Here is a 23,267-nt window from a genome sequence, read left to right as displayed (position 1 = left end):
CTAATTGGAGCAATGGAAAATGAAACCCTTGTTGGAGCAATGAAATTGATTTCCCCCCTCTTGAGAAAGCATTTATTGCTTTTTTTTGACAAAACTAACTCTGCTAATATTTTAAAATAAATAATAGATTATGGTACAATTGGAAAACTGACCAAACACAGCATTTATTACTTTCAATTCCTAGTTTACTTTCCCAAGCTTACCAAACACATAAAAGGAAATTTCACATTCCTTTCCCCTTGGAAAATGCAAAGGAATTGATTTCTTGAGAAATCAATTCCGTGAACCAAACGGGCTCCTTGATGTACTTTATCATGAATGAGTCATACCCAAAATAATAAAACTCATATTTCTTAAATGAATTTGAGTGAAATTATGTTTGATAATATTATTATTTATTTACAACTTTTGTTCAATAATATCCTAGCTCATCAATCATTATTCAGTCTTCACCTAATAAAGTAACAAGTTCGTTCCCTCCTCCTTAGTGGAGCCATTTTCACGTGTTCACACTACTTGGGAAGGTGCAATGCATTTGGTGAGTAATTAATGTGGGAACTTGGATATGGACAAATTCAGGCATTGTACTGGGGTTAATACAATGCTTGGTAAATGGTGAATGTGGAATAATGTATTTCTTTTTCTTTAGGTTTCCATTTATGTAGGAGCTTGGGATTAATCTTAGCTATCCTTATGGCTAGGGGTGGGAATGGGTCGGGTCGGTTGCATATCGGCCAAACAACCGATCCGATCCAACAAGGCCGATAATGCAATTTTGACAACCAACAACCGACCCACCTACTATAGGTCGGTTGCGAGTCGGCTGCCGATAAGGTCGATATAGGTGGGTCAGTTGAAATTATTAGACCAATATTTGATAAATTTCAAACCCAACATCCGAACCAACTTTGATGGGTCGGTTGGTATTATCGGCCCGACTTGGTTGGTTGGTTGTTGGTAGAATTATCGGCTGACCGATAATGGGTCGGTTGGCCGATAATGGCCGGTAAAACCGACTCATTCCCACCTCTACTTGTGGCTATATAAGTTGCAAGTTTTGGCCTCATTTTCCAACTCAATTCAAGTTGTGGTATACTTACTCTATATCACAATAAGCTGAGAGAGAGAGAGAGAGAGAGAGAGAGAGAGAGAGAGAGAGAGAGAGAGATCTTTTAGGTTGAGAGAGGATGTACAAAGCGTGTGTTGACTCAGGTTGGGATTAAACTCTATAGTGGCAATCATTACGCTGTATAATGTTATTTTCTCTTATAGCTAATAAAGACGAAGACTATATGTGGACTCCAGTAGAATTTTGCTAAACCATGTAAATCTTAATGCTCATGGGGAAAGATTGCTAAGTTTGGTTCCCTCCTTAATATCAGTGGAGTCATTTTCATATATTCAATTTACTTGGGAAGTTTCAATTAATGCATTTGGTGAAAAAGCTTCTTAATAAAATTGACATTAATATAAAGAATTATTGTATAGAATGCCCGTCCAAACTAAACGTTGGTGACCCGAATGTAGATGCGAGAATCACCAATTGAAAAAACACCCAAACAAACACACCCTTTTTCTCTTAGCACATTAGTTTTCTCGGTTGTTTGATGTTTGTTACTACAGCACATCACAAAGCTGCACTCACAGTGTTACACACCCTCCACAAACCACACGTTGAGAAATGGCAGCGATAACTCGGTTGCAGCTGCAGCTGCAACTCCTCCACCCTCCTCTCTCCTTCAAACCTTCCGTACTCTTACCCAAACACCTCACGCGCTCACCCTCTCCCTTCTACGCCACGCGCCCCCGCAATTTCTCCACAGCTCGTATCCTCTGCTCCAACCCACACCACATCCCCGAGGTCCTCTCTCTCTCTCTCTCTCCGAATATTTCATACACATGTATTTATGCGTAATATGTGTTTGAATGTGTTGCATTTTGATATTGTTAATTGTTGTTTTTGTGGTTCAGAGTTCGGCTTCAACAGTTGAAGCGCATCCGTCGATAGTTGGGGATCTACTGGACTACCTAAACGAGTCTTGGACTCATTTTCATGCTACGGGTACTGTCAATTTTTCATTTTTGTGTATTTGTTAGTGTGGATTTTTATTTTTTTCAGATGAATTTGTTAGTTAGCCTCCGTTTGGTTACTGGGAAAAGTAGGGAATTAAGAGAAAGAAAAAGCAATATGAACTCTGTAGAATTTTTGTATGTATTTGCTAGTATATGGACTACAAAATGCCGTCTTTAGAATTTATTTTTGAAATTCTAAGTTTCGTTTGATAAAATTTCTTCGATATTATGACATATGCACTGGTGTTTTGGGGCGCTTATACTGTGAAATGGTTGTGGTAAATAATTTTGTTTCAATTTTTTACTTAAATTTCAATTTTTAGCATTGATTCGATTCTAAGGCTGAATGGTTCTTTATATCTTGAAGAAAGAGATGCTGAATGATAGGTGTATGGTCTTAAACCTTAATTTTATTCTAATTTAGGATTTGGGCTTCTTTGCAGCTGAAGCTAAACGGCAACTAATTGCTGCTGGTTTTCATTTGCTGAATGAGAATGATGAGTGGGACCTAAAGCCTGGCGGACGCTACTTCTTTACACGAAATATGTCTTGTTTGGTTGCATTTGCTGTTGGTGAGAAGTGAGTGAAACAACTCTACGAGTTGAAATTTTAATCTCTAATACTTGAAAATGGGATCACGTTTTTCAGGCTTCATAATCAATTAACAGTTCGATCTGCATTGATTCTAAACTTGTTGAGTATGAGACTGATTATAGTGGGGTGAAGTGGGTTTGTAAATTGTGATCACCATTGGTGTTGAGGTCTGCATCTTTGTGTGGCCCTCATGTTCTGGTACATAGTTTGTCTATTACTTCTCTAATTGAATTTTCCTTGTCATCTTTGTGTGGCCCTCATATCCACTGCTTGTTTTCTCCTTAATCTGGGTAGGTTACTAATTTTGCATCATTGTTTTTTTCTTGTTTGTTTAATGCTTCATATGTGACTTAAGTTCTTTCTTTCTTTCTTTCTTTTCTTTTTCACTTTGTTACATTTAGTTTTCTAGTTCTACATGATCAGCACTTAATTAATCAATGGTTTTTCTTAGTTTTTCAGGTATAGTGTTGGTAATGGTTTCCATGTGATTGCTGCACACACAGACAGCCCCTGTCTAAAATTAAAACCAAGATCTGCATCATCCAAGTCTGGTTATCTAATGATCAATGTGCAAACCTATGGTGGTGGTTTATGGCATACTTGGTTTGATAGAGACCTAAGTGTGGCAGGAAGGGTCATATTGAGAGGCGGAAATGATTCTTTTATGCATAAGCTTGTCAAAGTGAAGAGACCTCTTTTACGAATACCGACACTGGCCATTCATCTTGACCGGTTAGCAAATAGCTCCTTTACTGTGCAGTTCTTTTCAGTTTATTTTATTTTTGCCCTATAAATACTTTCTATTAGTTTTAAGAAAATGTGATCATTGTATATCAATGGTGATGACATTGAAGTTGAGGTTGTAGATAATAGCATCTTTTCGATTGAATTTTAGGCTGGAGCTCCAAATATTGTGGTCCAGATGATGGGTTTTCTCAAAAGTCAAAACAGATCAATTGGATTGACTTGTCCATTCCAGAATGCTTTAGTTTCTCTGACTAGCCAGTGTAGAAACAATCCTCAATAACTGAAGTAAAAGATGAGTAATAATAAGATAACCCTTTCTCCTATTTCTAATTTTGAAATTTGAGACCTTGTGGGTGGGGCAAGTTAAGAAAGTGGTCTCAGTGTCAGATAACTCACTTGTTGGCTGCTCATGTAGTCAAGCACTGCACTGCAACATTAGAGATCTTTTTTTTTTTCTTTTTTTTTATATATATTTTTTGGACTGGTTCTATGCAACATTTGATAATAAAATGATGAAACAAATTTTCATTAGTGCTAATGTGTTTTTGAGCCTTGATCAAACTCATGCAGTTCAAAAATTGGAAGAAATATTAAATAACTTAGTTTGTAAGTAGTTATGGTGGAAGCAACATTGTGATTTGTCTTAAGGCTTTGTAACAGAGCCAGGTGATTTCTCAGGTTATCTTTTTGGTTTTTGTTTGCTTGTATAGCACAGTGAACAAGGATGGATTTAAACCAAATGTAGAGACTCATCTTATTCCGTTACTAGCATCAAAACTAGAAGAAGCATCAGTGGAGACAAAAGAGAAAAGTACCACAACGACTTCAAAAGCTGCTCATCATCCATTGCTCATGCAGGTACCTGTTTGGTTTTTCCACAAATCTTGGTAAAAACATAAAGGTAGCTTTTAAAAGTATAACATGGGTTAGTAAGTCTGGGGCAGTGATTGCAGTGTGGGGTGATTTTTGAGCTGCCCTTTCCATGTATCCTTTGTAATGCAACTATAATAGGAAATGAAAAAGGCTTGTTCATGTCAATATAAAATATTAGGAGCATATCATTTCACAAGGTCCAAGAAAGTGTTTCTTTTCAATACTATAACAAAAAAGTCTTTTAAAGTACAAAAAAATGCATTGTGTATGAGAGTTGTACATCATCCGGTGTTATCTCCATAGAATACTAAGGTATCTTTTTATCAGGAAAGTGCAGGAAATTTACTATTTTAATGCAACTCTAAGAGGCAAACAAATTTCTTGTCATTTTCAGATAAGACATTCAAGCCATGTCATTCTCTAAACTCTAAATAATTATGCTGGGAGTAATTCTATTTGTACCCACCTCATTTGCTCAATGTACCCCCCCTAACAAACTTGTTTTATGAAATTTTTCATCTTACCATTTGAAAGAAAAAAAAAAAGTTTAAAAAACAAAACAAAACAACCCCAGCAAGCCCCACCAGCTAGTAGCAACCCGAACCTCCCATCGTTCTTTCCGGAAGCCCTCCCCCAACACCATTGGCCCATCCCCTGATGCCAACACCGCCAGCGAGTCTCCCACCTGGCCACTATTCCTCCCTCCTCTCTCCTTTCTCTGTCTCTTCTCTCTTTCTATCTCTTTTAAATTGAAAAGGCCTTATCCAAATTGAAACACCTGCCCCCCTCGCCAGTGTATTGACTGTGATGAAATTATGTCTTCTCGTTGGTATTATTTATGCAGTGTAGAGCATTGCACATTAACAGTGGACTAATGCTTGGAGATGAGTTGAGTCCTATTGCTGTAATGGATTGGGGTACTTAAATCTTGACAGGCTGATGCCAGTGGCTCTCCCTCCACTGACCTGAGCTCTCAAATTGAGTGGCTGCAACGCTTGCAAGAAGCGAACAAGAAGCCTCCAGGTCTCACTCAAGAGAGAGAGTGAGAGAGAGAGAGAGAGAAGAAGAAGAAATTACTCTTATGCTAATACTATAAGACTAAAAAAAATATATTTATCAATAAATTTTATATGATGTGGTGAGTTCATCATATCAGCTATAGTATATGGGCATTCCTATATCAAATGACTAAAATGTTCCTGTTTACATGTTTGACTTATATAACACATATATGTCGGACTATATGAACTATTGGTCACATCTTGTGCACAAGTGAACTCTTATGTCTATTGGTAACTTTAACTTAAAACCTCAGTTTATCCATTTTTGTGATCACTATTGGGTAATGGTGCACTTGTTGGAGTTTTGTGAAGTAGGTTTAGATTTCAAAATCATTTTTCAATTAATCCACAACTGTAATTTTCAGGCTCTATCAGATGAGCTCAATTGTGACATTGATGACATAGTGAGTATTGAGTTGAATGTTTGCGATACCCAACCGAGCTGCCTTGGAGGTGGAAACAATGAATTTATTTTTTCAGGAAGATTAGATAATCTTGCCTCAAGTTATTGTGCGTTAAGGGCTCTCATTGATTCATGCAAATCACCTGGTGATTTATCAAGTGAACATGCTATAAGGATGGTTGCTTTATTTGACAATGAAGAGGTACTTCCTTCTTCACAGTTTCTTGTAGCATGAAGTTTCCTTATCCTGATGTTAGTAATTTGTCTGTTAATGTGAGTTTCTATATTCATATGCCTCTAAGGATAATTGACATGCCTCATATATTCTCTATCTTATGAGAAACTAGTAATCATTAATCGGCCATCCCTTGTGATGAGCTCTAGAATTACTTGAGGCATTATTATATTATATATAAATATATGTATGTAGAGTATGTTTCTCACGATGCCCCTCAACACTGTTGATTATGTTGACTTCACTGTGTGGTTAATGTGATCAACAACCTGTTGTGACCTGAAACACTCAGAGTCCAGAAATTGCTTTATACTACATGTAGCAATGTTTTCTTGATAGTCTGGTGCATTATGTTGTCAGACTGTCAATCATCACAACACATGTCAGTTGAAGATATTTACTATGTGTGTATGTAGAGGTCCATGTTTTAAATGTTATATTTTCACCTTACTTTAGTATTTTTCGGATACATAAGTTAAGGATTAAGGAGTGACTAGCTTGTAAGCAGAAAGTTATTATTAAAACTGGTTATTACTGTTTGTTAGATGCCTTTCATTATCATTGTGCTAGTTCTTACTTCTAGTTTCTACAAGGCGCATGTACTTGCTACTCATATTTCATTTTTTGATGTTGGTAATCTTACATGTGCATTTTCTTGGCTTTTTAGCCAGTTCACAGATGCTATCTTTAACTCTTGTTGTTTAGGTGGGTTCAGGTTCAATTCAGGGGGCTGGTGCACCAACAACGTTTCAGGCTATGAGACGCATAATTAGTTGCATAGCTGACAAGTATGTTGGTGAAGGGGCTTTTGAGCGTGCAATTCGCCAATCATTTCTTGGTATAATACACCTTTTTGAGTTTTCCCCAACTGGACCTTCATAATTCTTTTCTTAATTGTGTTGGACATATCTAGATTTAGTTTTATTTGTGTTGAATGGTATTACAAATGTCTATGTACTACAGAGCTATCCCCATGTGCCATTATTGGTATTAACAAACGGCATAACATTTCAAGCCACATCCCTGAAAATTTGGGGAACTTAATTTCATTCTAGGACTGTTTGGACTGTTTATCTAAAACTATCATGATCTGATAGCCAGCCAAAGAAAAATCTTGATCTAATACACATAGATATAGATACCATGTAAACGATTAGAATAAAAGTTATTATAATGATATAATACAGGATCAATATATACATATTGTCCATATTTATTTTTAAATTTCATTTAGTTCTCCTTCGAAACTAAAATTCCATTCAAACCTTCGTGATTAGTTGATGAGAAAACTCTTTTTCTAAAATTATGTAGTGTTTCTCTAATCCCTTGTTATTTAAGAAGATGCTGTCACTTTGGCCTTGTTGTTAACTTGTTACACATAAAAAAGATGTGAAAAACCTGTTACTGCCAGACTTGTAATTGGAATAAAATAAAAAATATGAGCAGACAAAGACACTAGTGTTGGTTCGGACAGCAGTGCAACTGTACAGTTCAACCTGACAAACTACACATTTTGATATACTCTTATATAGCTTCTTCTGTTCAATTTCTTTTGTTGTCGTTTAATGTAGTCAACCGAATTGCTGAAATGTATGCTTGGGATGCTTCTCTTAATAGTGTCTGCAGACATGGCTCATGGAGTACACCCAAATTTTATGGACAAGCATGAAGAACACCATCGACCAGAAATGCAAAAGGGTCTTGTTATCAAGCATAATGCAAACCAGCGCTACGCAACTAGTGGAGTCACTTCTTTTCTTTTCAAAGAAATCGGCAACATCCATAACCTTCCAACTCAGGTACTCACCTTATATATAAGATTGGACCAGCCCATGTTGTTTAACCCATTTAACAATCTTGAATTAATTAAGTCATTGGGTAGGTGCACCAATCTTTGTAGATTGACCTTATGCATGCAAGAATGAGTAAATGTACTATTGATATGTGATACTGACATCTTTATGCAAGCAGTTATTTCTTTTCCCTCATCTAGTAACCAATAAAATATATTACCTACTGAATGTTATTACATTAAAAATGTTGCTATCCTGTTACAATCTAAAAACTGAAATTCATATCCCAAAGAAACTTTGAAGGTCACTAGCGATTCCATGTAAAAGAAATAAGAATTTTTCTTTTCTCAGTACTCTAGAATTAGAGCCGCCCTCCCCCTATGTATTGTCTCTTTTGTGGATGAATGAAATATCATCATAGGTCCTCCTCGTTAAGTTATACGATATAACTCTAAAGATACATCACTCTTGCTTTTTAAAATTCATTTTAAAGCTTTTTGGACTCAAGTAAAATTGATTTAATTGACACATTATCCTAAATAGAGAATATTGAATGATAGATTATAGATCAGTGATATAATTTTTTATTTTCTAACATTCTTTACCTCATTAGTTTTTACCTACTCCTTTGTGTAGGAATTTGTGGTGAGAAACGATATGGGATGTGGTTCTACCATTGGTCCCATACTAGCTTCAGGGACTGGCATCCGTACTGTGGATTGTGGCATTGCTCAGCTTTCCATGCACAGGTATCAATTACAATAGAGCTAACCCCAGAATAAATCCCAAAATTATGGATAACAACTGATATGGTAGTGTGTCATTTATTCAACATGGTCCCACACTAAGTTCGTCTAGTTCTAACAACTAAGATATTGCCATATCATTTAGTGATTAAAATTTGGTAAAACTACATTGATCACAGTAAGTGGTTTTAAGATGTTCATTAAAACATTTACAGAGAGTGGGTTTACGGGGAAGAATTTGGAATGGCCCATAGTCTGTTGGATTATATTTCTTAAAGGGTGATACCACTGGATAGGGACTAGAGAGTAACTTCTATCTATCCTAGGAAAACTTTTGGTGGCTCTAGTTTTATTGATCACAATATTATGTTTTAAGGAGTTTATTGAAACCTTTACAGAGAGTGCATTTACCGGGGGATCTAAAATAAGCCCATAGTCCGTTGGATTATATTTTTTACTGGATAGATACCATTAGGTGGGAGTAAGTTCTCTCTATTTTGTATCACTTCTTTTTGTTTCTAAAGGATTAATCATCTTTGGGTTTTGCTTAAATTAGTAACACAAATTTCAAGCTAGTTACAGTGAGACTCCCCCAAACAGAGAAAAATGCAGCCACTAAACTAGTAAATAGAAATAATGTTATTCATTAACTATCTTAATGAGAATGACAAAATTATTAAATATATTAATATTTCCACCAAGATTGTTGAAGGTAAATTGGCACTCCTTTATATTTAACTGATACTTTTTAATAAAAGTCGGGATAATATTTTGTGTAGAGAATCAATTGGCTTAATTCTTCCTGTCAGAACCACACGTTGGGAAGAAATAGAAAAAGGAAACGAAAATAAAAGATGACCATTCAGTTTTTTGTCCTTCCCTGAAATGATCAAAACATTCTGTTCTCTCCAACCTGTATGTTGAAATGAATCATCACTGTTGGTTTTCTTTTACTTCCATCATTAACTGCAGTGTGAGAGAGATATGTGGGAAGGAAGATATAGACATTGCTTACAAGTATTTCAAGGCATTCTACCAAACTTTCTCAAGCATAGACAAGAAGCTGAATATAGATTCGTAAGTTGTCTTTGTGACTCTGTAACCCTGTTTGGGTTTATTATTCCATTATGTGTGTGTGTGTGTGTGTGTGAGAGAGAGAAAGAGAAGAGAGAGAGAGAGAGAGAGAGAGAGAGAGAGAGAGAGAGAGAGAGGGATTAAATAATTTCTTCCTTCAGCAATTTTATTATTCATCACATAATTTCCCCTCCAAGTGGATTATTTCGTCAGGACTAGATTTTTGGCTAGGTGACAAGAACTTTAGTTAAAGCAATGATCTATCAAGGCGGTTTGCACACAAGGCGGGAGACGGTTTTTGCAAGGCAAATGTATACCGATTAAGTTTTGCTGGAATTAGTGGAACCAGAGGAGGAAGCAGAGCTATTATCTATATCGGAATTCGAGCTTGGCTTTGAGTTTTCCCTGGAGAGTTTTTTCTTGAGCTCAGACAACAAAGCCTCATTCTCCTGGTTGAGCACTTGAGCTTTCTTCCTTAGCATTTCATTCTGTTGGATTATATAACAGTTTTGCAAATATATCTGCGAGTTCAGCTTCTCCATACCAAACTGCTCCTGTTGTTCCTGAAATTATGGAACAGATTAATATCAGATATCATTTGTTGCTGTTAGGATTGTATAGTGGGATACAGTCAATTCAGGTATACTTAATATCAGACCAAAAAAAGTATGTTTAAAGAAATGAAGTGATCATTTTGGGAGTAAACGAAATTTATGTTTTAGGAGACACATGAATGAACCTTTGTTTCCTTCTATGCACAACATGAAAGAGGCACTCTTATGAAGGAGACATGGCTACTAATTTCAATTGGAGTATAAATACGAGAGTTTTGTATATAGGGAAAAAAACCAACACTCCAAAACAACACAAATTAGTGAAAACAAGAAACACCCATCTGCAAAGCCCCCCGTCTGCCTTTTCCTCTATAAGATCTTAATTGTACAATACTTTAACTGATACTTTTGTGTGTGTGTGTGTGTGTGTGTGAGAGAGAGAGAGAGAGAGAGAGAGAGAGAGAGAGAGAGAGAGAGAGAGAGAGAGTACCTTTTACAAAGTTGTTAGAGAGGTGCACATAAAAGGGGTGAGCATTGCACGTAAGAGTGAGTTGTATAGTAGTAAAAGCAAATGCAAGAGTTCCTTGAGGGACAAGTCAAGGATGAGAAAATCTGAGACTTGGCAAAAAGTAAGAAGCGAAAAGAGAGTGAAAAGAATGGGGACACAATGAATGGCAAGCATGGCATGCTTATGCACGTGTTGGGGAGTAACTCCAAAAAGCACCTCAAGGGTCTGCTGAGCTATGCGGCTGGCTGGTGGCAGCCCAAGGAGTAACCACGTGTTGGGGAATAACGTAAATCATTTATCCCCAACCAAAAACAAATGTCAAATAACATTATATACTCAAACAATAACGTAAGGTTGCAAAACCAAAACTAACATGTTATCCTATATTGGACAAGAATCAAAAGTGATCACACATCTTGCATTGTAAACCAATAATTTGAGCCATCTAATTTTTTTTTTATTAATTATTCCTCAAAATCAAAACTGCGTTTGAACATTTGTTTATCATTATGATTCTCATCATGCAAAAAGTAGGTAAAAATTGGTGATATTCTTTTTTTTTATAATTTTTTTTTTATTTTAAAGTATATGATAGTCGTGGGGCTGAACTGTTTTCTTTCCTTTCCTTTTCTTATAAAAGGTTAGGCTGTTAGATTTATTATACTAAAGGGTGAAAATATAAAAATTAGTTTTTTAATACATTAAAATTAAAGTTTAAAGTGCAAGTAAAATTCACAAGGAATAAGAAACTTGTCATTCCTCATCAACGTCTATACCTTAGTAGCGCTTTTGCTAGAAGCGCTTTTGTTAAACATTCATAGATTTTTTAAAAAAAAATTCAAGTGTTTCTTGTTAATATGCTTGAAAGCACTTCCTAAAGAAGCACCTATTAGGTGCTTCACTCAGAAGCGCTTCAAAGTGCTTTTAAAAACAAAAAATGCTTTTTATTTTTTTTGTCAAACATAAACAAAAGTATTTTTAACTATTTGAAAGTGTTTTTAAGCCTTCTAAAGTTTTAGGGATGCGGTGAGTTTGAGAGAGGGCCAGAAAACTTTTGCTCTGTGCATCTCGTAAACTCGTGCTTGCGCCAACCTATACCTACAAGGAAGAGTCATTTATTGCCGATTCATAGTACTAAAGCACCAAATTTGGCTTGCGACATACACATCTTCGAGCCCCTATAGGTACACTCAATATGTAGTACATTGTCCCTTCAATTGTGTTTGAGCTATATATGTCCCTTTAATTGTGTAGTAAAGCACACCAAGAAAATGAATACAAAGATGTATACATCCTCAAAAATTCAAAATGGTTTACAGAGCAGGCCTTGACACTCGTTTTTTGGTCGAGGCCTTCACACATTTATGTAGCCACAACCATAAACATCCTTAGATTCATATGATACATAGCATGAGGATGGTCATGGGATGTAGCACAAAGGAACCAGAATGAAACTTAGAAAGCAACTCAAATGGTATCCGATGCACTCATGTAACCTCATAATATTTATGTCTAGATGGCAAACACTTTCACAAACACAACCCTAGAAAGAGTTTTAGAATTGCTGCAGTGGATATAAATGCATTCAAATAAACTGTAGATGGTGGTCAAAATAAATAACTACAAACCAAAGTGTTGTATGATACATAATGTAGTTTTCTCTTTTTATTTTTTCTTCAGACCTGTTCTAGTAAAGCATTAAAAGTAAATTATCAGATCTTTTGTCAGAACAACCTGGATGCTGACCATGGTCCCAAAAGCATACAAAGCTTGGAAGTATCCTCCTATGCACACTCCCTCTGGCTCTTTGTTGTTCTATAAGACACCAACAAGGCACACCAATGTTGCTTGCTCTCTAAGGAGGTTAGCAAAGCCTGCATAACATACCCAAAACAATACTGCTTAAGTGTTTATTTAACCAATATAGTATACAAGAGGTGATCTAAGAGGACTTTTTAAGTAGAAAACTTGCATATCCACCTTTAGATAAGATGCGAACGCATCTTATCACCTTTCACCTACAGTGAATCTTAGCCCTCTATATCTAATCTAACAGCTGCAATTCAAGTTATCAAGTTAGAACCTCATTGTGTGCGTCTGTGTGAGTGCAGGTTGGGACTTTGGGGGAATCTAAATGATCAGGAAGTGAGGGAGTTAACTTTGCTGTTGTCCTACATAGAAAATGTCTTGCTGGTTCTGTCAAGACAGGATAGGAGAATTGAAAGCTCGAGTCGACGGAGGATTTTTATTCTAAATCTAATTCAAAGCAGTTAATGGACAACTCTTCTCTTTCTCTCTTCAATCCCTCATGCAATTTGGAAGACTTTGTTAGTGAAAACAAAAAGCATAACTGAAAAAATAAATAAATAAATAAATCCTTTTTAATCAATATCCTCGAATGAAAAAAAAAAATAAAAAAAATCTCTTGAATTAGAAAACTGAAATAAAGGGGAAAAAGAATTCGCGAGCCAAGCAGATCTTGAATCAGCTCTTGCAAACCAAGAAAAAAATGTTGAAAAAGATTATACAGGATCGAGCATGAAAAACATAGAAATAAGAAGCAATAAAAGGGTATCGCCCTAAGGTATGGGTTGCTCACGAGAGAATGAACAGATTACTGCGAAGGTTGTTTAGGCAGGCCAACTTGATTGGGGTCATCCAAATTTCATGTAATGCTTTATTGAGGGAACATAAAAAAAAAAATTTGTAGGGAAGAGGGGTGTGGTCTTAGGGAGATGTGCTGTGATGAAGAATGTGCACCGATGTTAAGGGGGAAGAGGTGGAACAATTATGGGAGAGGGTTTTGTTTTGGGCATCCTTATGGGCATCAATATCTTCAGAATTTAGGGACTAATCATTTTCTGTTATTTTTGTCTGACTGGACAGTGGTTGTATCTTAGAGTGTGTCTTTTTCTGGACAATCTTTGATGATGTAGCTTTTTAGGAGCTGATCAGCAAAATTTTTGTGGCCAGTGGACAACTTGTCCTTTGTTATGTACTAAATATTTTTTATTCAATGACAGTATGTTTCTTATTAAAAAAAAAACCTTGATGGAGTGTCCAAGGAGCATACCTTCATCCAAGCAGAACACATACTTTACCAGCTCTGTTAAAATTCTTCATCATCATCATTGTCGTCATAGGGGGTTAAGGTAAACAACACTCTCAAAAGAGCTTATCTAGACATAAATTTCCAAACCCAGGGAAGCTTCTTCATCATTCATCATAGATGGAAGATGCTTCCATTGAAACCAAGGATGGGAGGAATAGATGACGTAGGTGTCCGTAGAATTGATACATCCACTCAAGCCCACCTTGGTTCTCTATGCCTGCACTCCTGCCAACTGAAACATATGTGGCTCTTTCAGCCCATTATACTTCAAGCTCGACTCCAAGCAGGCAGAGTGCAGGCATGGCCCCTGCCCCTCACCGGGGCCGGGCTAACCCAAAACTTGCATCAGGCTGCTGTTGATGAGACTGTAGAAGAACACACGCCAAAATTAGGAGCAGTAAAACATGCAAAATGCATTACTTAAGAAGCCCTGTACGACTTTTGTATGCAGAAATAAAAATAAAAACTTACAAAAGTTTCTTCTCACCCACCATGGTCCACCTCAGCGGCCTTAAGTTTTGCATGTAGAACTGTGCTAATTTACAAGCAAAACTTATGGCTGCTGAGGCAGACCATGGAGGGTGAGAAAGAAGAGTTACAGAGTAGACATGTCTGGTGTTCTGTTGTGTAAATTGTCATTTGGGTTAAGTGTGGTCAGGTGGAGATGAATGCAGGATGGAAACAAATTAAACTTACTATATTATATAAAGTTTTTCACTATACACTCAAGTCCTAAAATTAGTAATCAAGGCTATCTATAAGAAGAATGTGACATAGAAGGTATTCTGTCGAGTCCCTCAAATCAGGAATATGCTAATGAATTAGAAAATTGAAAATACCTCTTCCACAACAAACTGACACTAGAGAAGAGAGCTGTTGAATTGCCATACCTGTGAAAAAGGTTGGTGAACATGTTCATGAGGATGAACAAAAGGCATTCCAGGGCGCTGACAAGGATACTGGGAAGAATGCAGATATATGCCAGATGTGGAGCGAGCACCAACATGATTCGGATTGAACGGTGTCATTATGGTCTCCGGATGCCCATACCCAATTGCTGCAGGGGACGATTGTGCAGCCCAAGGCGCGGGTAGGTGTTGTGGAAGTGGACGAGGTTGATGTTCAGTAGACATCTGAGGCCTATGAGTAGAACCAAGTTGAGGAAATTCAGTGTTGTAGTTCAATGCAGGAGTATACATAGGCTGGATGGTGTATGGTCCCCCACTGAATCCAAACCCAGGATCAAATCTTTGCATGTACCTGAAAAAAAAAACATTTACTATAAAAACTCTTATCTACCTATAAAATCACATAAACTGAGTAAACTTGGAGCTATACAGCAGCACATGCTCAAGAACAATTTTCCAGATCTAGGTTACATGGATAACTTGAGACTTACAATATTCAACCATTAGATTTTTTCCATTTTGGTATCTAAAATTGGAATAAATTGCTTCCAATCATACTCGGTCCACATAGGTGCAAGTCAATGCATATCCTTGAATGGATGAAAGGACAGGCTTCAATGCTAAGTTGCTAACAATAATAACAATGTTGATAGGCAACCATTTTTTGCAAAGATAAATAAGATAATCTTATTATATAAAAAAATCTAACCAAATAAAACACTTTTGGCTCAAGTAAATATCAAAACCAAAAGAGACCAATCTAACTATAAAGACAAATATAAGACAAGATTTTCACCTCCAAACACTTTTATTAGACTAAACAGACATCATCTCTTTCCCGAAGTAGAAAATAAGAGTGTTACTGTCATGATGACCCACAAAGAAACTGGGAGAGGGAAAAAAGGACAACAGAGACATTGTATATCATACCTGTCATAGTTCCTGTCATAATCAGGGTCCTTCCGGTCAATCTCACGGTCCCTAAATATAGCTACCCTATTGTTTGGTCTGTACCTCCCAAGTCCAACTGGTTCCTTCTCTGTCCTACTTCTAGCTGTTCTATTGCTACTTGTTGAAGAATCAAATAAACCTCTACCAGAATGTAAATCAGAAACACTTGGTTTATCTTCCACCCTTGGCATCACCAAGGGAACATGTTGTGAATTATCCTGCAGTCTTGGTTCACTTTCTGATTTCCCACTTGAACTGCCACTCACATTATTACTACTAGAGTTAAATATTCGTGCCCGAGCCCTGTTATACTCCTCTTTCCTCTCCTCCACACTTTTGGAACTGTTTGCCTTTAATGAATTTGAATTTCCACTGTTAGAATTCTGTGACCGTTTCTGTGGCCTCTGTTTTATGGCAACCTTAGTGACACCACTGTCTTCTGAAGGTAAATTAACAGGGATGTCTGCAAGGCGAATCAAAGGAAGTCGACATTCAGGAGTTTTACGGACAATAATTCTGGAACCAGAGCCATCAGGCAAATTATTATCTAGTAAAACCATTGACTGAAGCGAATAATGCTGAGCCACACGGTGTGCAGCCAAGCGTAAATAAGAAGTGGGCAACTGCTGAAACTCTAGTTGCTGCTGAATAGGATCACGAATAAACTTCTCAACATCTTGCTCCATACGTAAAACTGCATAGATGAAATCTAAAACAATCATTACGTTGAACAGAAAGTAAAACCAACCAAGACAGAAAATTCTGACTGCATGAAACCAAACATATAATGGCAAAAATTATGATAAAGTGGCCAAAACAATGATAATGATGGTGAAATAAATAATCGCAATAACTATACCCTAATAGCCCAAATATACTTCTCATAAAATAAATAGAAAAAAGGATTCAGAACTCTCCTTCAACCACAAAACCCTTAGCATAATGAGCACAACATTAAACTTCAACAAAGCGTCTGAGGAAATAATGCAACAAATAACGCATGGCCCAACCCAATTCCCCACCCACAAAAAAAAAAAAAAAAACAAAGAGATGAGAAGCTCAGGATAATAGTTGGACTCTTCTATTAAAATTTCTTCAGTCTTGAGGAAAGAGACCTCCAGGCTCCAATTCCACTCGATTAGGAAGAAACTTCAAAGGATAAACAGATGGCAAGCATTCAACGGGCCATGAAATATAATGTCATCTAGATGGGCTTCTACAATTAATGTTTCTAAAGACTCTGAGTGAAGAAGGTTTAAGTCTAGTTACTTGACCACTTTCTTGAGGAGATTTTATTGTTCCCTCAGAAACACAATTTCATTAAATAAATGAAAATTAAAACACAGGAGACCAGTGTCCCCTTAACAACCACTCTTTAGACTACAGCTAAAAAAGAATAACAACCAAAAATAAAACGAAAACAGAAAAACATGGCAACAGCATTCCACTCAGAAAAATAGCAAGAAAACACCAATCCCTAAACTCAGAAGAAACCGAAATACACAAGGATATCGAGAACCGGACTCTATCCCACAAAAGGTTCACCTCCACCCCCCTTACGCCTTCAAAAATTCTTGAGAAGTTAACAAAGGATAATAATTTTCCCTTTTCTTCAGTTTTACCAGCATTGTTGATGTCCAGTTGATGCAGGACAATACAAGGTAGATGCTCCCCATGACTATGGTGAGAAATCTAAAGCAAAGAGATGGATGTAGAAAGAAAGAGGAGAAGGTAGAGGAGATACCAAGGCACCAAGCCTTTTTTTTAATGAGAACCAAGGCACTAAGCCTTCAACAACACTTACTAATCATTTATTCAAATCTGATCTGGCTTACAAGAAATAGCCTTATGTATAGGCTTCAAATATAACACTTACAGGCTCCTAAATATAGCAAAAGAAACATTGAAATACAAAAAGACTCCTTGAAATACTAAGACTCATTAAATATTATAAAAAAATATTAAAAGACTCAATAATACTTAAAGACTTTGTATTGTCCTAAAAAAAATTCTTAGAAAAACTGACCATTAACTCTTAGACTTAATTCATTTATATATATATATATATATATTATTATTTACTGATTCCTGTACTACCATGGACATTTCATTTTAGACCCAATAGACCTTATTGCTAGATTTGGGTGTATGGGCCTAGTCTTGGGAGGGTATGGCTACATGTAAGTACCTAAAGGCAAGTAATGAATTGAAAAAATAGAGAATTTTATTATAAAATTTCTAGTCTCCAACCTTCCTGCAATTGGAAACTTTGATGTAAACCCAAGAATGGGTATGAATCCCCTAGAGTGAATCCAATCTCTATCATTATCTTTTTAAGAATTTAAATCTTCTCTTTCCCTAATTTTCTATTAACTACCAAGTAAGTGTTTATTGATAATCACATTTTTCTTATATTCCTGTTCATCATGAAATTTCCAGCAAATTCTAAATTGTTTCCTTCTATTTCTAACCCCGATTCTGAATCCTACACAAATTTTGTCATCTATTGTTTGGCGATATCTATGCACAGTAGTCCGTATGGGATTTAAAACTTGCATTGGAATTTGAACATACTCTGAACTAGAGGAGCCTACCCAGTCATTGACTCAAACTAATTTCTGAATTTTGAGGAATTCATAGGGGGATTTAAAGTAATTGGTTAATGATTATTTCATACTGGCAATCTCCTAATATGTGGATGGGTATGCAAGCTGGATGAGATTCAAAGCTTAAATTAATTCTTAAAATGATCTTGGTTCCTAATTAATTTATATCCTGCATCAATTCCCTCCCATTTCTTCTACAGGTGCGTCCGTGTAAGATTTTATTTCTATCACAACAACAAACCATCCTCCTACCCCCTCCCTTTATCCCACATAAAACTCAAGTCAAATATCCCAATGCAATTAGGTTCTAGATCAACAAGGTTTGATAAGGACACTCTTCCACCATTCGAAGCTACTACACCTTCAGAATCTAACAGTAGCTCAAGTCAAAGAAGATGTCCCAATGTTGTTTTTATGTTCATGCGCATTAAAAGATAAAAATGGAGACCATTTACTTGTTTCATTCTTTACGGCAGGAAGTAAGAGAACCTCAAACCATATCTCAGATTTTGAATGAAAGTGTTCAGTCTGCAGCTTATAGCATGTCTTGATTTTTTATTCATTGACAAATCATGACTAATAAACCCCACAAAATGGACATACTTTTCAATAGAAATCAAAATGACATGGGTAAAAAAAGCAAGCAAAATGGGCACAGGCAACAAGTTGCATGCAAACCCCCATAAGATCCAAACAAACAATTATACAAAAACAAATTAACCAAAAATAACCCAATTCTGATTCAACTTTGTTTCCAGAATTTAATAAGCTTATTCTTAGGCTGACAGTCAAAACATGATCGTTTAGAAACATACTACGTAAGTATCTATGTATGGATAGCTTACTTGAGAGGCGCTCCCGAGGGTTTTGCAAGGCCTCGCGAAGGAACTGGTCGACCAGATTGAGGGCATCGTCCGAAAGCTTCTCACCGGAACCATCGGAAACCGAAGAAGAAAGCGAAGGCGAGGCGTCGTTGTTCAGAGATTGGGACTTGGAGTCGTTGTTGTTGGAGGAGGACGAGAGCATGAGGCGGCTCATGGCCTCGTCCAAACCAGCGACCTCCCATGACTCCGGGGCTCCGAGATCCTCCGCCACAGAGCCCTCCATGGCCAATCGATCGCTATCTCTCTCTGTCACTATACAAATGCGTAATCCAAAGCAAAAGGGGAAAAATCGAGGCTAGGGTTTGAGCCTTTGAGGAAGGGTGGCGAACAATTCATCAAAGGACGTGTGTGTCCTCTGAGAGAGAAACCCCAATGAGATTTTGGGGTTTGGATTTCATGTGGATTTGGGGGTAATTTTAGGGTTTGAGGGAGAGAGAGACAGAGAGACAGAGAGAGAGAGAGTTTTGCAGAGGAAGAGAGAGATAGGGTTTGACGATGGATGGTGGGGTGTTTTTGCGGGTTGTTGGGTTTTCTTTCTTACGTGCCACGTGGTTTTTTTCTTTCATTTATTTTTGGGTTAATTGCAATTTATCCCCCAATAGTTTGGGGGTTGGCATTTTGCCTCACAAAATAAATTTTTGGATACTTCACGCCCACACGCATAACCTCATTCCTTCAAAAAAAAAAAAAAAAATCCAACGGGCCTTCATATTTGCGCATGTGGCCTTCTCTTTGAGAGCCATGTATGAAAAATTGATGGATAAGACTATTTTTTTTGACCAGTTGAGATCGTCTGTTTAACAAAACATACTGTGTAAGAAGAGTTAATAATCACAAAAAATAGTTTGGGAGCAAAGTGCGAAACCCTAAAAATTTAGGGGGATAAATTACAATTAATTATTTTTTTTTCCCTTTTGGCCGATCTTTCTTTCTTAATCCTACCCCCACATCGACCACCGCTGACAACCTCACTCTCTCTCTCTCTCTCTCTCTCTCTCTCTCTCTCACTTTCTCACTTTCTTTTGCTTTCCCTCTCGCTCTCTCCCAAACCACCATGGTGGCTAGCGACCCCATCTACCTCCAAATCAGAGATTGACAAATCCTAATTGGAGGTAGATAGGATCGCCAACCATTATAGTGGTCTGATGAGGGGAGAGAAGAGACAAAGAAAGAGAAAGAAAAAGAATGATAATGGAGAGAGAGAGGGTAGGAGGTTGTCGACGGTGGAAGGGATCACTGGAGGTGGGCGTGGATTGGGGTCTAAATGAAAATTTATAAAGAGGGTCAAGAAAGTGATGTAGGGGGTCAAAACAAAATTTCTTTTCCGTTTATTTATTAAGACCCCGTTTGGTAATAATTTTTTTGTCTTTATTACAATTTATTACCATAAACAATGAGGGGTATTTCAAGTAGGTCCATTAATAAAAAAATATTTCAAGCACGTCCATCAATTACAAAAAATCATGTCCCGTCAATGATTCTGTTTGGGCTAATGTTAAGTGTCGGTGTAGCTTTTGTTGACTGTACCTTTTTAATGACATGGATGCTAGATTTTTGCCACGTGGACAAAAATAATTAAATAATTACCAAAAAAAAAATTTCAAACCAATTCCCACCGTCTTCCTCCCTTTCCCATGTGCCATGGTTAAGATCTGCCATGGCCGCCACTGCTCCAACCCACTTATTCCTCTCTCGTCATCCACAACACACCACAATCAGCCAACCATCAAGACAAAGAAAAAGCAGCAAATACATAAAAAAAGCATGGGAAGCCATAAGTAGCCGTCCCCTTTATCACCATCATCTGATTTCTATATTATATTTTTTGGGATTTTTCATTTTGTCTCTTTCTTTTTATTTTGATTCTAAAGAATCAAATTCAAGAGATTTTTCATGTTTTGAGTGTTGAGTTTTTTGGACGAATCCATTTAGAGTCTTGGAGTTCAAATGTTGCGCAACATAGCAGTGTTGGTGTTTCAATTCTCAACTAGATCGACTAGTCCAAGTGACATAGAAGATGTAGGTGAAGTTAGTCAACGGAGATATCTTGGTTGCGGCATCGTCGGGGTCAGAGATGTCTCAATGGGGCCCAGTTTGTTTGGACGGAATCTAGAGCAGGAATGGGAATTCAATTCCCATTCCATCCAAACATGGTGTTTGGTTGGCTTGGAAGGGAAACGAACTAAGGAGTTGACCTTAGTTGACCGTAATTCAATTTCTGATAAGAGGTGGAATAGAATACGAACTGAGGGGTCGTATTTCTATTCAATGGAATGCAAAGTTCTAAGACAATCCTTTATCCGTCGAAAAATATATATAAGAAGCAAAAAAATTTGGACCTCTTAAACTTGCGTTGTCCAATTTACTATCTGGGCAAAAGGACAAATCTATTATTGAAAAAGCAGCAAGTGCTCCTTGAGGAAGTCGAAGTTGTCCATATTATTTGGTTATTATCATCATCATCAACAAATCAAGAACATATTTATTTGAATTTAACAAGAAAAAATTAAATTTAAGAACAATGGACCTGTTCACTTCATCTTTCCCGTTGAAATGCTTTTGGAGATCTTTAGCTTTTGATGTTAAATATATTGTTAATTAATGCTCTTTCTTTGTAAATTTTGGAGATTTTTTATCTTGATGGTAGTGGGTTGAGGTGAGATATTTTTGTTTTTGTGCTCTGTGTAGATATTTTTGTTTTTGTGCTCTGTGCAGGAAGGGATCTACCATTTGAACTAGTTAATTAAACAAATTGACATTGAATCTGAACTCGAGCACTATACCTGTAGGGCTCATCATTTGTATTGCAATGAGGAATTAATAGCGAAAAGAAAGAAAAATAAATAAATAATTAACAATGGCCCCCATAAGAAATGCTTTGTACAATAGGTTGAAATATATGGCTTGTTGTTATGTTTGTTTTGAAAAATTTTAGCTCTTCAGATTATATAGTTTATACTATATTAAAAATTGAATGATATCTTTAATAATATCATAAATTATAATTTTAATGCTAAAAATAGTTTAGATCTTAATACAGAAAAATATTATTGCAAAAGTGTTTAATTTTCCAATGCTTACCAAATGCTAGAATGAGAATTATAAATCATTTTCCAATTTCCATTCCTAAGTTGTTCCAAACATTGAAATGAGAATAATAAAACAATTACATTACGGATTAGGTTGGAAATGGAGTACAATTCCTATTCCAATTCTAACATTTTGGTCAAACAAACGGGGCCTGGATGTAATCCATGGGGTGGTCGGCATTCCAGATTAGGCGAGGATGGTGCATGACGCCCGTAGACCTTCCATGGACCGTTGTCAAGTGAGAGGATGGGCTAGGTTGTTGCCCACGATGGGAGAAGGGGCCACCATCGAACCCTAAGAACAACTCCAGACCCAACCCACAATCACCACATCCAAAACCATCATCGATACATCCACAATTTTCGCAGTCGAGTCCGACCAACAACAACAACAAATAAAAATCAAAATAAAACACCCCAACTCTGTAGAGAGAGAAATTGAAATTGGGTTTTTAGTTTTCTCTCTATATTGGGTTCAAAAAACCTAGACTTTGTAGAAGAAGAATAAGAAGATTTGGGGGAGGGGGTTGGGTTTGAAGAAGAAGAATGGGTGGTGGGGGTTGGTCTACAAGAGGAAGAAGAAGAAGAGAAAGCAAGTTGGGGTGGTGAGGGGAAGATTTGTGGGTGATGGCGATCTCCAGAAAGTGAGAGGTGGGTGTCGTGAAAAAGAAGGAGATGAAGAAGGGGATAAGGGTGGGAACCTGTATGTGTTTCTTCTTCTTAATTCCTTTTCTTTTTATTTTTTTTAAGCTTAAAAAGTTTTAACATTTTTTATTCAATTTATTGTAATATTTTTAAATACTTTAATTTTTTTGTCTACATGGCAAAAAATTGGCATCCACGTCAATAGAATACAATCAACAAAAGTCATGCTAGTAGTTAACACCAACCCAAACAGAATCATTGATCGAACATATTTTCTAAAAATGATAGACACATTTTAATATTTTTTTATTAATGGGGCCGCTTGAAATACACCATATAGTTCATGGTAGTAAATTGTAATAGAGCCTTACTATTATTATTATTATTTGCGTCTAACAGCTATATTGTCAT

General features: G+C 36.7%; 2 protein-coding genes across 4 annotated transcripts; one reads left to right on the top strand and one right to left on the bottom strand.

Annotated features, from left to right (window-relative positions):
• Nucleotides 1-1,522: 1,522 nt before the first annotated feature.
• Nucleotides 1,523-10,209, top strand: LOC147291318 (Zn-dependent exopeptidases superfamily protein). Of its 3 annotated transcripts, XM_086237065.1 has the most exons (11): nucleotides 1,523-1,861; nucleotides 1,972-2,062; nucleotides 2,517-2,652; nucleotides 3,127-3,399; nucleotides 4,125-4,272; nucleotides 5,714-5,953; nucleotides 6,692-6,824; nucleotides 7,604-7,785; nucleotides 8,416-8,528; nucleotides 9,498-9,602; nucleotides 9,813-10,209. In XM_086237065.1, the coding sequence occupies exons 1-11, from the start codon at nucleotides 1,682-1,684 to the stop codon at nucleotides 9,832-9,834; spliced, it is 1,623 nt and encodes a 540-aa protein (XP_086093191.1). In that variant the 5' UTR covers nucleotides 1,523-1,681; the 3' UTR covers nucleotides 9,835-10,209. The 3 variants fall into 3 exon arrangements, with proteins under 3 accessions (XP_086093191.1, XP_086093193.1, XP_086093192.1); XM_086237067.1 differs by lacking the exon at nucleotides 3,127-3,399; XM_086237066.1 differs by having other exon boundaries at nucleotides 9,498-10,209.
• A 2,013-nt stretch (nucleotides 10,210-12,222) lies between these two features.
• Nucleotides 12,223-19,604, bottom strand: LOC147291317 (uncharacterized). Its single transcript, XM_086238103.1, has 5 exons — nucleotides 19,084-19,604; nucleotides 15,612-16,326; nucleotides 14,664-15,033; nucleotides 13,735-14,138; nucleotides 12,223-12,535 (listed from the first exon to the last, which is right to left on the bottom strand). Exons 1-4 carry the CDS (start codon nucleotides 19,343-19,345, stop codon nucleotides 14,088-14,090), a joined length of 1,398 nt encoding a protein of 465 aa, XP_086094229.1. The 5' UTR covers nucleotides 19,346-19,604; the 3' UTR covers nucleotides 12,223-12,535; nucleotides 13,735-14,087.
• Nucleotides 19,605-23,267: the final 3,663 nt, after the last annotated feature.

The sequence above is a fragment of the Dryas octopetala genome, chromosome 3, assembly GCF_963921425.1.
Source record: "Dryas octopetala chromosome 3, drDryOcto1.1, whole genome shotgun sequence".
In the NCBI taxonomy this organism is placed as follows: domain Eukaryota; kingdom Viridiplantae; phylum Streptophyta; class Magnoliopsida; order Rosales; family Rosaceae; genus Dryas; species Dryas octopetala.
The sequence above is the reverse complement of the archived record's forward strand: the minus strand, read 5'-3'. Positions and strand labels throughout refer to the sequence as shown.

What these genes read in the sequence shown, in the direction of transcription:
- LOC147291318 (XM_086237065.1), top strand. Translation starts at nt 1,682, where the DNA reads ATGGCAGCGATAACTCGGTTGCAGCTGCAGCTGCAACTCCTCCACCCT. An exon ending in CTGGCCATTCATCTTGACCG is followed by an intron (nt 3,400 to 4,124) that starts GTTAGCAAATAG and finishes TTGCTTGTATAG; the next exon opens with CACAGTGAACAAGGATGGAT. An exon ending in CTTTATTTGACAATGAAGAG is followed by an intron (nt 5,954 to 6,691) that starts GTACTTCCTTCT and finishes CTTGTTGTTTAG; the next exon opens with GTGGGTTCAGGTTCAATTCA.
- LOC147291317 (XM_086238103.1), bottom strand. Translation starts at nt 19,345, where the DNA reads ATGGAGGGCTCTGTGGCGGAGGATCTCGGAGCCCCGGAGTCATGGGAG. An exon ending in CCCTCGGGAGCGCCTCTCAA is followed by an intron (nt 16,327 to 19,083) that starts GTAAGCTATCCA and finishes TCATCTATGCAG; the next exon opens with TTTTACGTATGGAGCAAGAT. An exon ending in TATGACAGGAACTATGACAG is followed by an intron (nt 15,034 to 15,611) that starts GTATGATATACA and finishes TTTTTTTTTCAG; the next exon opens with GTACATGCAAAGATTTGATC.